This window comes from Limulus polyphemus, unplaced genomic scaffold (genome assembly GCF_000517525.1).
Source record: "Limulus polyphemus unplaced genomic scaffold, Limulus_polyphemus-2.1.2 Scaffold1207, whole genome shotgun sequence".
Taxonomy (NCBI): Eukaryota; Metazoa; Arthropoda; class Merostomata; order Xiphosura; family Limulidae; genus Limulus; species Limulus polyphemus.
This window is the reverse complement of record NW_013666817.1, coordinates 25,422-43,779: the sequence shown is the minus strand read 5'-3', so window position 1 is coordinate 43,779 and position 18,358 is coordinate 25,422. Positions and strand designations below refer to the sequence as shown.

Here is an 18,358-nt window from a genome sequence, read left to right as displayed (position 1 = left end):
AAAACTTCAAACTTACCACTATGCCACAAATAAAAAGTTTATGCTTTGCTCGCTTTACCTCATTAAGCTTGTTTTGCTGTTTTTAAGACATGTACTATATACTTTGAACAACATGTAATAAATAAATATTTGGTTCTTATCCTTCTCTTATTTTAATTACAAGTACATAAATTCACTATTAGAATGTATTGAGCTTTTCAAAACGACATATTTAAATCTTCAATAATAGAAATAAATACGTATTTTCAATTTTCTTAACATTTGTAAAATTAGCATAGATACTTCCAAGTTTTCTTTATGCACTTGAAAAACATTCAGTAAACAAATTAAAGTGAATATGGAACCAGTTTCAACAGCAGAGTTAATGTCATATCCACACATATTTAAATTTCCATATCTTGTTATTTTGTTTCTAAATAATTAAATACATGTAATTTGAATGTTCTAAACTAAGCTTACCTCAAGGGTCTCAATACAGGTAGTTTATGCCTGTTGTCCATAAAACTCTGAAAAAAAAATGAGCAAGTATTATAAATAAGTAAAAATAAAATCATACTGTAGGCTTAGTAAAACAGCACAATATAAGAAACTCTACTACAATATATTTAAATAATATTCAAACAAAATCAAGCCTCTTCCACTTTCAACTCATGGAACATGAATACATTTACATTCAGGATTATGCTCTGACTGAATTAGCTTTTGCCTAAAAGTAGTGAGGATGAATCCCTACACTTGATACAGTATCTACACCTGTAGAGGATACTTCTTTTTACTCAATGCATGAAGATCTCTGACGTAGCATGATGGCTTAAGGAACTGTTGTACAAAGCATTCAAGCCCCCCCCCCCCAAACATTTCTTTTCATTATAATATTTTAAACAAGAATTCCTTTTGTCCTCTTCATGAACTCTGTTTTTGTTTTCAAGTTAGTCGATCACAATCTTGTTATTTTGACAGCTGGTGTCAATACCAAATTAACATGTGTTGTTAAATAATAAATACACTCTTTAAGAAATACATTAAGATTTATACAACCATTCACAGTGATATCTCCATATATCACAGCTGGACTGCTAGAGAAACCATGTTTTACTGAAAATATTTATTGCTCCTAGCTTTCCAAATCCAAAATGGTTAATAGTTGGTGGAACACCTGATGGTATTGCCACTAACTCTGATGCTCCAAACAAATTTTCAAAAATCTTGAATGGTAAACAGTGAGACTGATGTAGCCTTCTTAACCTTAAGCTAGATTCAAAAGTAAGTTCCTTACCGGTTGGTTACTGATGATCACTAATTGATGTCTTGAAGTCCATGTAATTTGAATGTTTAAAACTGGTGCAAACAACAAGACAAACAATGGTAGATTGAACCAGTATGTGATTCCAAAAATCTGTTTGTGATTAGTTAGGTTCTTGCATGTTTTTCATGTCTTGTAAGAATGCCTGGCTGTCAATCTTAGAGAACTCATACTTTCTTATTTGATAATTGTGTTACATGTTGATATCAGGTAGTTTTTGATGAAAATACAGACTAACATGTTGTTCAGATGTTGCAACCCTACAAGCATGTATTGCTCAGATTGATGGTGGTAAGGTTGTATATATCAGATCAGATCATGGTTAACGCTTTATACAGCCTAATGATTGTTATATGCATAACTTGGCTATTAGGTAATAAAAATTGTTATTTGTAAAAGACTTAAATAAAATTGATAAAAATGTCACTTCACCAACTTAATCTAGTTCACACCATAACAGTTCTTGTTCATACAGTTTGATAATACAAATAGTGTCCCAACCACTACTATATCTGTCATGTCCAAAGCCAGCGTGATGAGCCTTGGTATTGGGTGAAGGACCTCATCAGCACTGGGTATAGTGTGGTTCCCATTTTTCTTTACCTTCACTCATAGGTTTTTAGAAATACAAGCAATTGTCATAAATTCTTAAGTTTTATGAAAACTATCATATTAAGAATACATCTAAAATTTAAAAAAAAATATCTGATATTAATTCCGTTTAATTATGGGTACTACAAAAACTTCTATATTATGGAGTTGGTGATTTTACTTTCATTTTATTGTAATATTTTTATTGTATTATCAAAATTTATAGATAATGAAAATTAAGTAGCAAATTTTTCTAGTATTAAAAAGTAATGTTTTTTATAATTAAATTATTTATTTTAACACCGATTATTTGTTATTACTTTATCTCATCATTCAGAAGTATGTTAATGTGGCAAAAAGATTATTCGAAAATGTTCATCACCTTCAGGCACAGATGATGATTGATGAAATATTTCATTATCACTAAAGATTATGGAAATTGTGTTTTACAGCATTTAGTGTTATAATAATTGTGAAAAAAATATTGTTGTTTAATTTCATCTTAACCTATTGCAATTAACTAAAATGCCTTATTAACACAACCACTAAATACATGAAGGAAAGAAATGCTGGAAAAAAAAAAAGTTTTTCCTACAAACAAAAATAGAGCTTATGTTATCACAATAAAGAGAACTATTGCTGAAACTTAATGTTTTAAAATGTTAATGGCTGTGATAATTTACCATGTCTGATGATATCTGAGCCCCTCGACCCTGTGCTACTCCACTGAGTACAGCACTGGCTAATCTGGTAGATGTGTCACCGAGAAAAAGCTTATCAAACTTTAGTTGTTTGGCAATCTTTGTCAAAATTTGAAGCCTAAATTAAGTATAAATGTTTTTATATTTATATAATAAACATTGCAAAATATCAACAAGAACTATTGAAGCATCCTTTGAAAACACATCAATGAGTGAATAAAAATGTTACTTTATAACTTAACAAAAAAGTGGTAACTGAAAACTTCAATGATTGGTGGAAAACAGTACAATTTTGCTATGCTATAAACTTTCTATGTCTTTGATTAGTGACTCTTCCAGTATTATAATGACTAACAAACAGTTGAAGCTTTCAACAAAACTACCAAACCATCAGATTTCTTCATTTGATAAATTAATAGTAATTTCTGGTCAAATTAAGTTATCTAGATAGCTCAGAGCTAAAATCTCAATCCAGTAATGAGCATAGCCAAGTAAATATACTGTTGTTGCATTCTTATTATAAACATTAGGATGCATTGTTTAATTAGTTGAGTAACCTTGCCATTAGTAACATTTTCAGCCATAATCACATTATATTTCATGATGTTTGGTTGGCTTAGGGGATTTAGGGTACTTCTAAATCCATATACTAAGCTAACAATGCAAAATAATCTTTATCATAAAAATATAATTAAAAAACAATCAAAAAAGTAATAAAAATCTATATATTAAATATGAGAACAAATACTATTAATGAAAGTAACATTAAAGAAAGAATACAGTATACCTTACTTATGGAACACATAAACACTAGTGTTTAAATTAAATTTTGTTTAACTTTACATACTACAGTGAACAACAAAAACAAGGAGTAGAGAGATAACAACTTATTAAGTTCTGAGAAGATTAATGGAACTATTCTGTAAGATAAATCTAAATTTAAAAATCTCTCTCAAGATTGTACCAATAGTAGAGAACCTAAATTTAAAAGATTTTTATAAAATAAAAATCATTTCATATTGTATTTACAATAATTAATGACCTGTTGGTTCTCACTCGGGAATTCTTTATGGGTTACTAAAAACACACAATGCTGCCATACTCATGAGACCCATTGTTTCCATTACTGGTACTTACAATCATAATATGAATGTTTTTTACACTATTTTCTAAGAGTTTACTTCTGAACTAACAGTTGAAGACAGTTTCACCTTTTCTAACCAAATCACAATTGTTAATTTATCCAAACCTATTTTTATGACAAGTTTGATGTCGAGTCCTTTTTCACCAATATCCCTTTCAATAAAAGTACTCAGTTGGCCACAAACCTAGTATATAATATTATGATCAGAATATCGTGAAAGGGATACTAAGTCTTATTTTTTTAATTATTGTAATTTGGCATAAAGGACTCTCACTTTTTTGACAATGAAATTTATGACCATGTAGATAGTACGGAAAGCTGGTAGAGGGATTTTGCCTTATTTCTATTTTAGCAAACTTATTCTTAAGTTATCGTGAAAGGCAGTTGTTCACTAACTGCCCTGGTGAATTTAAGCCCCTTCATTATAATCGGTGTGGTGATGATACATTTGTGTTGTTTAATAACAATGATCAAACTATTTCATTTTTAGCACACCTTAATAACAAACACCAAAATATAAAATTTACTGTTGAATTTGAAAATCAATTTACTTATCTGGTTTTCATATTACTTGCTTTCATAGATACTTATATGGTTCTTTAACTTTGAATTATACCTGGATCTTTTAAATGCAATCTTGTTTCTGTTCTAATAAGATGTACAAAATAAATTTGTAGTAATTTTTCTTCTTTCAAACAAGAATCAGCTAATATTAAACACATTGCAAAAATAGGATCCCACTTAATTTTGTGGAAAATAATGTTTAAAAAGCGATGGAAACTATATCCAAAAATACTAAGTCTTTGCTTTTTCCTATGGTTGATAAGCTTTCTATCACCCTTACACTTCCTTATCGAGGGGATGAATAGTTGTACTTAAAACCTCAAATTGCTCTGCACTTCTTATCCTCAATTATATGTCAGATGTGTTTTTAGAAGTTCATTTCACCTTTGAAGTTTCTTCCCATTTAGAGACAAGGTTAAGAAATTAAAATCCTTAGTTTACAAATGTACCTGTCCTATATGCTCTAAAGACATTATTGGTTCAATGACCAGGAGTCTCCAAATAAAGGATTTATGAACATGTCTCTTTCTCTAATTATAATAATTCACAAGCATTAAGGCATGCTCAAGAGGAATATGATTTTGTTGTTCTAACATACCAGTTTGACATTCTTTTTGGTGCTTCTGATGAAAAACTCTTTAAAAGTTCAAGAATCTCTGTAGAAATGTAGGCTTACAGCTTTCAAGAACCACTAATAATGTCACATGAAATTATTTGCTAATATTTAGGAAGTTTTGCACAAATCTTTCTTTTTTCTTAACAAACTTTGACTTTTTTTTACTATTGTGAGATATTCTGTTTAAAATCTGTTATAGCAGCTTTGGTTTACAACATTCCTAAAATAACACTCCAATTTAATTGACATAGAAATTTCACGAACAAATCTTAGTCTTTAATATTTCCAATCCATGGGTGGATGAGCACTGTTTCTCTTTTCTGGAGAGTGGTCAGTGTTTAATACTCCGATAAACCATCTTAATGAGCTCATTTTTCCATGTTCCTTTCACTGTTACTGTTTGTTTTTCTATTTCTGGCAGTTATTTTGATCTGAACTTAATTATTTCTTCTGAAATAATTAATAATCAAGGGTGCTCGAAGATTAGCAATCCTCCTTCACCCTGCTCGAGCCTAGAAGTTCAATGAGAGATCATCGTTTTAATGAGCCATATGGGCAAACAATAATAATAATAATAATAATAAACAAAAATAGATAAATAAATATATATATATATATATATATATATATACTCAGATGATGATGATGCATGTGGGCGGAAGTGAAAGCAAGTCCATGGCATAGCAGCAGAGGCTGGTTGATCTTGTAGAAGGAGCAAGTTGACAGCAATTGTTGACAATTTATCGAAACAAACTGAAGCAAATGGGCCTTTACAGGGCCTGGTTGGGATCAGTGGATCCAAGTGCCATGGCTGGGATCTATAGATCCAATGTCTAAGAGTTTGGAGTGGGGGGAAACAGGAGTATCTGGAGAAAACCCACTTTCACTAGTTGGGACCGAAAGAAAAGCCCAGCTAGTGCCAGAGTGAAAAGCTATTGAAGGGATGAAGATCTCAAAAGAGACTGAAAATTTAAATAGTTATACAAAGAATATAGTATACTCTTAATAGTTTTACAGATTATGGTGGTGTGTTAATGGTGTTGTGTATTATGTTGTATGGGGATAGATATTTGCACCATGGTTGGGGGGTAGCGGCAATTTTATGAAATTCAGCTGTGAGTGAGTTCCGGTAGGTGGCTTTTTTGTAATATTTGGTGGCAAGTTTAGAAATACGTTCTTGTACTGTATGTAGTGAGGTGCCTTTCTCTACATAGCAAGCTGGTGAGGGCGGGGACAAGACGTATTACATTATTTTGTAGATTTTGGAGTATCAAACATTGGTTGTTATTCATGTCACAAGTTACCATTGAGCCATAGTCTATTAAAGGTCTGATAAATGTCTGGTATATGTACATTACTATCTGTGGTCTTCATCCGAGGGCATGGTGAGTTATTTTTTGGAGGTAAGCTATTCTGGTTTTAATTTTCTTACTGATTTCCTTGAACTGTGTGCCATGCTAGTTTAGGGTTGATGGTTATTCCTAGGAATTTTGCAGATTTAGAGAATGAGATGGGAGTATTATAGAGGCTTAGTTTAGCTAACTTGACATGCTTTAGTCTTTTGTTTAACCTGCGGAAAAGTATAATTGCCTGGGTTTTAGTGGGATTGAGTATTATCCCCCATTTGTTGCATCATTGTGTGATTTTGTTGAGGGCTATTTGAATTTTCTATACCATTAGTGAGGGGTCCCAAGAGGTGCTTCATAGTGCTATATCATCAGTATATTGTGAGGCGCGGTTGGCTGCGGTAGATCGTTAATAAAGAGTGTATACAGCAAATGGCTTAAGACAGACCCCTGCGGTACACTTGTGTTAAATGTGAAGGGTTGTGAGAGTGATGTATTAATTTTAACTTTTGCAGATCTATTATCTAGGAAATTAGAAATCCATTTAGTGAATGTGCTAGGTATTTTGTGCTTCATTGATTTCTATTTGAGTCCGTTGTGCCAGACTGTGTCAAAAGCTTTTGTACATCTAGGAAAGTGGCAATAGTGGCTTGTAATTTGTTGAATCCGGTAAACGTGGTCTCTATTAGACGTACAAGGTGATATGCAGTCTGTCTGTTTTTGCATCCTACATTCTGAATGTGTGATAGTGTACTATTATTGTTTTCTAACATCCATAATAACCTCATTATTATACTTTTCTCTAAAAGTTTGCCTGTGCAGTTGATTAACCTGATGGGTCTGAAGTCGCTTGGATTTTTTGATTGAATACCTTTTTTTGGGATAACTGTGATGACGACTGATTTCCATGCACTAGGGAGATAACTGGAGAAAAGGGATAGATTATATAGATTAGTGAGATGTGTTAGAAGTTTGGGGGATGCATTCTTTAGAACTATATTAAGGATTTAGTCTTTGCCTGGGAGCTTTGTTTTTGAGGTTTTTCAAGTGGATTTTGACTTCAGGTATAGTTATAGGGGTAGATATGTTCTGTGGTGAACTAGGAGTGTGGTGCTGGTGTATGTTGACCAGGAAAGAGATAGAAAAGGATTTAGTGTTAGCATTAATAAAGAAATTTATTTTGTCCTGGTGCTTACTATTGAATCTAGCATCCTGCGGGGTAACAAATGTTTTTTTGAAATAACGTGGAAACAGGTCTGATTTTTGTTTATCAGTAGTGGCAGTGAGGTTTTCATAAGATATGTTGCCTGTATCATTGTTTTCTAAGCATATGCTTTTAAAAGTTTTCCAGAAGGTAGACAAGTCAGGTTTAAGGTTATCAGGTTTGTTACAAAAGTTGTTCCAATAAGTTACTGTTTTCTTTTAGTTAAGAACAATATATGAGTGAACATGTTTAACACATCTATCTATTTAAAAACTTAAAACAATTTTTATAGAACTGCAGAAACATTACTGAAGAAAATTCAACTAGTAACTTTTAATATATTACAATATCTATCTGTTGACATTGAGTTTTAAGCTACTCTTAATATTAATCACAAAAACCTTACTATTGATTTTAATATACAAAATGTACATAATATTACACAGCATTAACTTCCATTAACTAATTTTCATGTCCTTTGCTATGAAACTATTTTCACATGCACATGAGTGCCTTTTCTTTTTAAAAGTGTGTGTGTGTGGTGGGAGGAAGGGGTAAAGAAGAAATGTCAGGAAAAGCTAGGTGTGAAATTGTTTTCCTATAAAAACATTCTTCCAAGTGGGGTGGCATGTACCCCCCTTTTGCTACCCTGCTTAGATGTAATGCAACCTATTCCCTTTCTATTAGACATAATTGTTCATCAGATCATATACTTATATAATGCTGCTTTATTATGTTATTTCCTTCATAATCTACATGTGGTTAAACATGTTAAAACAATTCTTTCTTGAAATATGTTAAACAGCATCTTGACTGAAGAAGATTCAAAAGAAAAAAAGAAAGGCATTCTCTCATGGCAAGAATATGATTCCACAAAGCACACTTTACCCTTGTTTAAATAAATTTACCAGCATATGAAGAAACATCTTTTAAAAAAAGTTAACAATGAAGAACTTATAATTCTTTTGAATGTTCTTATCTCAATAGTAGTATATTTAGCTTGTAAAACAGATTTTAGTTTACCTTGTGTACTTCAGGAATTCCTCTTTCACCGTGAGTGATTTTAAACTACTTAAAGTTTTCTGTAAATCACAGGAATCACCTTTATTTAGATAGGAACTTGATTTAACTTCTTCAACATTTAACACTGGTAAATCTCTATCTTCTGAGTATCCTCCAAAAGCCTGGAAATTGTAACAAGTAATAGAAATTGTATTGTTCATAGCTACTCAGGAATTAACTTTTAAAACACTTATTTAAATGCCCAAAATAAGTAAGATTTTAGTAAATATACAAAAGAAACTGATACGTAGTAACAGCTTTTGGGCTGTAATTAATTATTCTGGATATATATTAGTACTAACAGTATATCCTAATAGATATTTTTTTGTAAATAATATAGTTCAGATTACCTTATACAAAAGCACCATTAACATAAATCTGGACTTACTGTTTGCGTAAAGTAATTGGTGTGGCACAAGTTGTTTATAACAGCCTGAAAAACATTTTTGTAAAAACATAAACAAAAACAGCAATAACTATTGAAATAAATCTTCGATTACCATTTCAAGTGTTGTGAAGTAACACTGAAATCCCGAGCTCCTCATCATGTGAATAATTTCTTCACAGTTTTTCTCTCTTTCTGATACAGTAAGACCCACAGTTTGTCCCTCTGGTTATGAGTATTAAAAGCAAACAGTAAATCATTTTTTAAGTATTTTAAGTTTCTTCTTTCATTATTAAAATCAAGCAAATTCCTTAGAAAACAAAATACAAAATATGGAAGAGTTATAAAAACCTCAACATGAGTTAAGCCTATTCTGTAATCAGTCATGTAATATAAAACTTGTTTACTTGTATGAAGGCATCTTTCCTATAAACAGTTATCTTGTTATAAACACTAATAGCTTAGACTTAACCCAATCAACAGAAATATTGCTTTATATAAAATGTACTGATTAATTTTAGGGTCAAATAAACATGCATTAATATAAATCAAATGTCAAAATATACTAATATCAAACAATGACACCAAATAATGCTAAGACACTCACCATCAACATAAACAAAACCAGGTGTGAACAAGAACTTCTTGTGGGCTTCTTCCTTTAAACCCTATATTAAAAATCTTAATATTTAGCATCACATAAATACATGTATATATATACACACACACAAGTAATAAGGTTTTGAACTGGATAATATATTCCAATAAATTAATGCAAAATGCACAAATATTTAAATGTGTTGTGAAACATTTAAAAAATATTTGAACAACAAGACAACCTCAGTTCATCTCATACACTGTCAGTTATTTAAAGGCATTAAACATGTTACTGAATCTTTCATGAGACATAATCATGTAACTGATTCGATGTTTGATTGAATTATTAACATGTTGAAGTTGGTAGTAGTAAGCTAAAAATCACATAAGCTTATTCTTAGGTACAGTGAATCTCCATTAGTAGGGAAACTTACAAACTGATTATTCAAAATCCAGATGATTTTTCATCTAGCCAAATCTTCAAATGGGGAAACTTATTAATAATTTGTGTGTTTGTATTTGGTACCTGAATAGCCACTTCTTATATCAAAAACACATTTCCTATGGATACAGGATTTAGTAACCTGGACATGACTCATGAGAGTCAAACAGGGGTTGATCAGAACAGGAACGAGGTGATAATTACTGACCACAAAACACTCAATATTTCTGAGAACAACCTCACAGCAGAGATATATGTGTATATTACAACAGATATCAAGATATCATCAGAGTAACTGATGTTACAGACATGTCAAGCCATAGTGTTTCAAATTGCAGATGTGTAGAAATATCAGCATTATTAAAGCATGATATCTTGCTTACACAAGTATGCAATATTATGTATTTTATATTCTGTAAGTAAGTCACTGGTTTGAACAAAATGATGATTCATGTGAAAATAATAATAAATGCCTCTTAACCAGCTGCATGTCCACCAATACTAGTTAATAATGCATGCTATTACAGTTGCATAGGAAAAGTGAGGAGGACAGAAGTACAAGTTTTTTATACTTTTTCTGAAAAACATGTATAAAGTGAAACCTTGTTAATTCAAACATTTGTAATGAAGTACTTGTTGCAGATTATTGAAACATCTGGATAGCTGAATCAGTCATTTGGAATACAGTGCTATTAATAAAGAGGGTTAGGAGGCAAGTTTTTTCGACTGAGCTTAGGGACTCATCTTAGGCCCTGGAAACTTTTGGGTTCTGGATTAAATTGTATGCATTCTCCTTCTTTTGCTGAGAATAGATTTCCTAATTCTGATGCATTTTTAATTGGATATATTGAAAAGTGGGGAAAATGTAGAGCATTATAATAAAAAAAACTTTTAATAATCCAAGAAACTTGTTATATTATTCTTCATTAAACTAATGAGATATTTCCATCAAAAGTGCATGGAAATTACAAACTGATGTACTAATAAACATTCAGAGTAAGTAAAATAAAAAAGTATATTTAATACGATCATTAGTTTTGATTTATGTATGAAAAACCATCTTACAACTTTAATATTAGAAAATTTGGTGTTTCATATCCCCAGCCACTCCCTTTTAAAAGAAAATGTTAAGATTTATATCCTACAAAGAAGTGCATAATAACATTTGCATTTTTACCTCTTGGAGCATATGTACTAATGCCACTGAGGCTGCACTTCCTGAAAATCCAACAAGGATCTTTTCTCCAAATTTTATCTGCCTTGACTTTCCCAGTGTAGCACGAAATTTGTGAGTGCAGTATGCTAGAAAACAGGACCTTGGGGAAAAAAAAGAAGAAGAAGAGCTGATGCAAATAAAATTATAGAAATGACGAATCAAAACAAATATAATTTATACAACCTTTAGGTTTGTGAATAAGCTCAAGAAAAAATGTCTTTACACAAAAAGAAGTTATAGAAATGCAAATAGAAATATTTCAACTAAATATCAGACAGTTGTACACTGGGGCATTTATTCCAACAAATTATATTTGATGATAAATGATAACTAATAGTTATTGAATGGAATTCCCAACATGAAATTTCTAAATACATCCATAATTTTTAAAACATGTAATTTATATCTAAAGTTCAAAAGAACAGTAACACAATGGTTTACGTTTGAATGCAAATTTGTATTAACTTATTTAATTTTATAAATTTGTAAGGCATGAAAATAATAATTTTGAAACCATTAGTGCATGATTATTGAATAGAACAGTTTTTCAAATTCTGAAATGCTCAATCTAATAATTTAAAACTTTGATAATACTATAAATTGATATTACAAAATCTATGTATCTATGAAATTTGTTACCTCATCAATCACAAAAACAGAGAAAGAATAGAAGATGTTGATCAACATAATAGATACATGTAAAAAAAAAAGAATTACATACTTGCAGAAAGGATCAAGCATTTTGAGAACAACATCTGATTTGGCTCCACACTTTTTGCATGAGCTGCCATAACTATTAAAAGAAATTAAATAACTTAATTCTCTGAGCATCATTAATGAAAACGTAATTCCAAAATAATGAAATAAACTAATGATAATATTACGTCTCTTATTACATACATTATTATCATTGACCAACTTTTCAGTATAACAAAATTAAATGTAATACAAAAGCCCATAAATACTATAAGCAGCCCAGTTAAGTCACTAACCAAATACTTGATACTGTAAAAAAGACTCTGAAAAAAGTTCTACTTTTACTCCACAGCAAAATTTAACTTCTTAAAATCTTAATGGCCAAATTAATTTTACTCCTTTGAATAGAAAAAATTTAAAACTTCACTACTTCTTTTCTGATTTACTTTAAATTAATAAAAAAATAAAAATAGGTTTTATATCTTAAAATGCACCCATTGGGCAATAACCAAATCTGGAGAATACTAAAAATTGTTTAGGTTAAAATTATATTTTGTTAACTGCAGAAATTTCTAGTGTAAACAAATACAGTCACATGGTGTTGTAATATTATTTCACAAAATATTGGCATAGCTATTTGATACAATAATGGTAGCCTGTACAAAATTTTAACAGTTCTACAAGGTTAATCAAATAGTTGTGTAACCATTTGACAAAATGTACAGAAATTAATCATTAACCCCTTAAATCCAATCGGATGCTGCCAGCATCTGGCCAAAAATCCCGATTTACCTTTTGGACAGTAACAGCATCCGATAACATTTACGTCTCTTTGGCTGAAAGCTAATGTAAACTATGTTATTATTCACAAAATAAAGAAAATAGAAGTTTTATAAAGGTATGATGATAATTACTAGGAAATCATGAAAATAACTGTGGCAGAACTCTAAAAAAAATTACAGGTTTAAATAGTAACTATGTTGTATTAACCCTAAATTTAAACATTCATTTCAAAACAATGGGTTTTTGCTTCTTTAGTTACTTTGCTTGTGAAATGCCCTCTTACTGTTTCAGCATATACATAGTTGTAAAATATACTTTACACAACTATCAATTGTCAGTACAAAAGATCGGTACACTGTAAGCTATGTATGTCTACAGTCAGTATTTTAGGGCTACCATAATATATCATACATTTACTGTGCTATTACAGAGAGGAATTACAGCTTATTCAAAGGTTTTTTTTTTGGTTTGTTATTGATATAGGAAACCTATCCACACTGTACTGAGAAGCTTTTGCTCCCTGTACTGTCATACTTTATACATATAATCTAACCAAGACTTTGTTTCTGACAAATCTAACTATCTTAGGTACAAGTATAGTATCAAATAGACTCAAGCTTCTGATTGTTGATCAGAATGATTAAGAACAACACTTGAGAGAATTTTGCCATAGAAAATTATCTATTATAGAATACTATAAAACATTTTTGAAATTAAGCACACAGAGAAAACAAACTATAATTTAATTATCAGGTACTAAGTTCAGAATACTGTGAAGAACATTTAATGTTGGGAACTAATCAAGTTGTTCTTTTTATGGTGCATACTGGAGTTAATGACAATTAAAAGCAGAACTGAGGAGTTATTAATTAAGTGTAAAGAGCTTCTTTGAACTTTTAAGTACAGAAATGTTAATAAAAGTAACTTTTTTAGGTTATTCCACCTGTAACACATGGGTAAGAGGGTTTAAGCAGAGTACAAAGTTTCTTGAACAATAATAGGAAAGGTGTTTGTATCTACAAATAAACTGATTAGACTTCTGAGGTAAGTTGAAAGGCATAGAAGAAATCTGTACATGTCAAAATCATGAACCTCATTTAAGCAGCTTAGGAAACTGTTTAGAGGAGTATTATAAGAATAAGACTTTAATAAGATCTGTCAGTCACAATCTCGATACAGGTGGGGTAAATTCTTTAATTTTGGGATCACTATTTAGATTTTTTGATAGTATGTCTAATACATTAAATAGTTGTACTGATAGGGAAGTTAAAATTACAGGCTTAAACATACTACAAATATTAACAATAAAGTTATAATTTTTCCTATACTGAAAATGTATTTCCAATAGGTATTTCTCTCCACTGACAAGGACGAAAAGAGGGGTAACTTGTGATTGAAATATGTGGCAAATGCATCTACGTTGGGAAAAGCCCACTTATTGCAAAGCCACTGGAAAATGAGGGGATTTATAGACCACTCCATTGGATATATTTGGTCAGAGCAGGAAAAACAATCCACGACAAGATTGAAAGCACCCGGAAAGTGACACGCAATGAGATGAATGTGGGGCCCAATATAGTAGATCCAACATTCAAAAACAGAGGGATCTCAACCGGGTGACCCCTCGATGATTGATATGTGCTACCACTGTAGAATTGTTGAAATGAATCATCGCCAGACAACGTCTGGCAAGAGGAAGGAAGTAATTCAGAGTCGGATGGACTGCGAGAAGCTCAAGGACGTTGATATGCAAAGACCTTTCATCTAAAGATCAATGACTCAAAGCCTCCTGGTGATTGACCCATGCACCCTAGCCCTGAAGGGATGTGTCTGTGAAAAGATGTAGATTTTGGACGAGGAAGAGAAAACAAGGTGCCCACCAACATATGGATCTTGTCCACATACCAATGCAGATCATCCATCAGAGTAAGAGGAAGGGTTAAAGCAGCTGACAAGGTATCCCGAGCAAGGTTCCATTGATTGTGAAGAGATCACATATGTGCACGACCAAAGAGGACCAGTGATGTCATAGAAGATCACATTTCCAAAAGCAATAGAACCTTATGAGCAGAATGAGAGGGAGCTGAAAGAGTGTGACAAAGTAACAGTTCCATGGAATGAAGTCATAGAGGATAAGGTTGGGCCTGACTGAAATAAGTGTCAAAAGAGACACTCAAGTGGACATGATATTGGGTAGGTTGGAGGAAGGACTTATCCAATTTCATTAATCAGCCCACCAAAGCAGCCACTAGAAGGGGCTGATGAGAATGGCTAAATGCCTCCAGTTCAGAATGAGCCAGAAGATGCCAGTCATCCATATAATGGTTGAATCGCAACCCCAGAGCATGAAAATTGTGAGTAAAAGCTCTGACCACCCAACAAAAAACATAAGGGGCAGAAGCAAACCCGAAGGGTAGGACAAGAAATTGATAGGTATGTGGAGATAAGCATTGGCAATGCCCATCTTGGTCAGCCATAAGCCTGGAGAAAATGCCCACTGTAGGGTTAGAAATGACTCCATGGTAAAATGTGGCAGTTGAAAAAGCAACTGAGGTGGGGCAAATCGATGACAGGCCAACAGTCCCTGGTTTACTTGGGAACAACAAAGAATCTGGAATAAAAACCTGGTGAAGGATGTAGAACAATTTGGATGGCCTGCTGAGATAGTAGTTCCTGAACCGCCTCCGACAGACACTGGCTGGTCATGGGATTCCGAGGAGGGAAGGAAACGAGGATAGGAGACATGGGAGGTGGGGAAAAAAAGGATCACGAATCCTTCTGATAAAACTTGAAGAACCTAATTATCCTTGACAAAAAGATGTCAGTGATGAAGAAAATCGGCAAGCTGAGTTCTCACTGGACCAGAACTTACCAGGTAGTCACCAATACTGTTGAAGACATGACATGTTGTTGAAGAAAATAGTGATATGAGGCACCCCAAGAAGAAGGGACAGGTAAAGGTTGGGAAGGGGAGGCATGAGAAACAGTAACAGGTGCCACATTAGGCCCCTGGCTGAGACAAATGGGCAACAAGGTTGGACAGGGTAGACTATTGTTGTACTGATGCAACTCATAATTCCCAATACTCAGGGATCATGTCAAAAATGTATTGCTGCAGAAATGGGGCCATACATAAATCCTGAAGATGATGGTAAACAGACATGAGTTAAGGTCTCATCACAACCTGGAAGGTCCCAACAACAGAGAAATCATGCATGTAAAGCCAGAGCCTCAGACGACAAAGGAACCAATGTGGAGGAAAGAAGGGAGAGGATGTTCCCAGAAAATCCCTCAGGATTTTGTTGAAAAGCCTCAGAGAGGAGATGGATGGTAGAGAGATACTGTAAAAGTGTTGTAAGGGTAAGAGAAAGGTGGTAAAAATTGGGCATGGGCCAGATTTACAGGAGATTTGAGGGCCACACCTCAAACAGGTAAAATGGAACCTAACAACTGCTGGTCGAGAAAAGGACTGTCTGCACAATGATATGCAAGAGCAAACTGATCCGAAGCCCGTGGGGGGGCGAGGCATGCTAAATAATATTCTAGCAAGTTTTAAAGCTGAGTAAATGTAAGTTTGTTACTTGACTGAATTTCATGTAATATGGTAAAATTATTTGTTTTTTTTCATTCAAAATCAAATATAGCTTTTAAATTTTAATAAGCCATTATCTTTTGTCTAAAAGTAACTGGACAAGGCTATTATGGAGTGCCATCTTTTTTATTATAGGCAGTGTTTGAATGAAAATGAAACTGAAAGGCAGGAATACGTCAATGCGCTGCTGCAAAAAGTGAAAATGAAAGGATATTTCTTCGTTTCCGTTCATCCCCAGTTCACCCACTGCCTTTAGCCCAAATATGATTATGAAGCTTAGGTATTCCTTTCACAACTTGATGCTAACTGCTGTAACATATGGTGTTCAACTTTGAAAAAAAAAAAAAGAGTACACAGCCTGGTATTTGGACTACCGCTCCCTATACAGTATACTAATACAATAGTATAAATTATTTATAGTATAAACTAATTTAGTAATTGACTTATTAAGTTACTTACTGAATAATCAATTACATCAGCATCACAGAGCCGCGTGTATGGCCAACATGTTTGACAATTCACACTATCTAATGTCAGTACAACAATACTGATATATCATATCACATATTCTTATAAGTTATTATAATATAGTTACACATCTATAATAATACTCACAGAGATTTCTTTGGTAGATCTACTTTTTCTAAAAAGTCTTCGTTGGACTGCTCTGAGCACATTATTTTCAACTTCGTAAATAATTTAGCGCCATCTGAAACATTTAGTGTAATTTAAGGAAATATATATCTAAATATAAAATCTATACATTAACGGATAAGTCTGAATAATTATATTTATTTTTTGTATGTGTGAAAATATAATTTTCATAAATTGATAGTTTTAAGATTATAAACAGTTAGAAAATATACAAAAATTATATTGGCAACTTAACCGTCATTTAGTGATATTTGAAACTAAAGTTATTTAAGGTTGTTTTTTTCTCTCATTAATGAAAACATATCTTAAACACATTAAAAAAGCATGCATTAATCTGCATTATCCATCATTACATTAATTTTTCTATAAAAAGAAATGTACCTTTTTTTTCGTCTTCGTTGGATATTACTCTGTCGGCTTTTGTACAGTGGCGTAGCCAATTCCTGGCCTTGCCGTCACGTGTCCAGTCAATGTTTGAACAAGCGATGATAAATTCTCGACGTATAATAGAGTTGAAATGCAAAATACTAGTTTGTTACAGTAGGAGCGATACGAAGTGTGAAGAGGATGAAAAAATAATCAAACTTACGGAAACAAACATTAATATGTAATTTGTAAAACTAATTTCTTTCTGTGCGTAAAATTGATAACATGATTTTGTTATTATTATTATAAAATAGTGTTTTTGTTATGTAACTACACACACAATTCAATTTCAGAGCATTGTATATTTTTTTTGGTACAGACTTTCGCTTTCTGTGCGTAGAATTGATAACATGATTTTGTTATTATTATAAAATAGTGTTTTTGTGATGTAACTACACACAATTCAATTTCAGAGCATTGCATATTTCTTTGGTACAGACTTTCACAGGCTCTGCAAACATACAAAGAAAGGAGCCGTTTCAAGATGTTTTCAGCAATTTGAGGTACCCTGGTAGTGCCTGGTCAACCTGTTTACGCCATTACTTCTATTATTTGTATTAAAAAAACAACAAAAAAACAACACTAGGATTAGAATGCATTACACAGTGAAGAATATTCCATTATTTAAAAGTGAAGGCTAGTAAACTATAATAAGTAAATATTTCACTTGAGATTTTCATCTTTTGGTTGATATTTTTAAAATCCCACATATACGTTGTTTTTTAATAAAACCATAAAGAAAAAAGAAGAAAAAATGGGTTGAATTTATTTATATAAAATATTCTCATATCAAGCGTTCCTTTTCTGTTTAGTTTAGAAAAGTGAGCCTTTCTTATTCCCAGACTTGAAAATTTTCAGTCATATTCACATGAACTGATATATTTATAATTTAATTAATATATAGTAGATCTTCCTTTCGCTTCGTGGAGTTCGTTGATTCTTGAGGCATCGTGAGAATCATCTCGTCAATTTTAGATTGTGGGATTTTCGCCCACTCTTGCTTCAAAACTTGGAGTAGATCGCTCTTCGAAGTTGG

General features: G+C 32.2%; 1 protein-coding gene across 1 annotated transcript in view; it reads right to left on the bottom strand.

Moving 5' to 3' along the window:
- Nucleotides 1-16,951, bottom strand: part of LOC106462611 (cytoplasmic tRNA 2-thiolation protein 2-like) — a 49,314-nt gene extending 32,363 nt beyond the window's left edge. The window contains exons 1-8 of the mRNA XM_022389931.1: nucleotides 16,858-16,951; nucleotides 11,893-11,964; nucleotides 11,133-11,271; nucleotides 9,524-9,584; nucleotides 9,032-9,141; nucleotides 8,493-8,653; nucleotides 2,578-2,713; nucleotides 460-506 (exon numbers count right to left, since the gene is read on the bottom strand). Coding sequence (XP_022245639.1) covers nucleotides 460-506; nucleotides 2,578-2,713; nucleotides 8,493-8,653; nucleotides 9,032-9,141; nucleotides 9,524-9,584; nucleotides 11,133-11,271; nucleotides 11,893-11,964; nucleotides 16,858-16,919 — 788 coding nt within the window. The 5' untranslated portion in view covers nucleotides 16,920-16,951. The remainder of the gene's footprint in view (nucleotides 1-459; nucleotides 507-2,577; nucleotides 2,714-8,492; nucleotides 8,654-9,031; nucleotides 9,142-9,523; nucleotides 9,585-11,132; nucleotides 11,272-11,892; nucleotides 11,965-16,857) is intronic.
- Nucleotides 16,952-18,358: the final 1,407 nt, after the last annotated feature.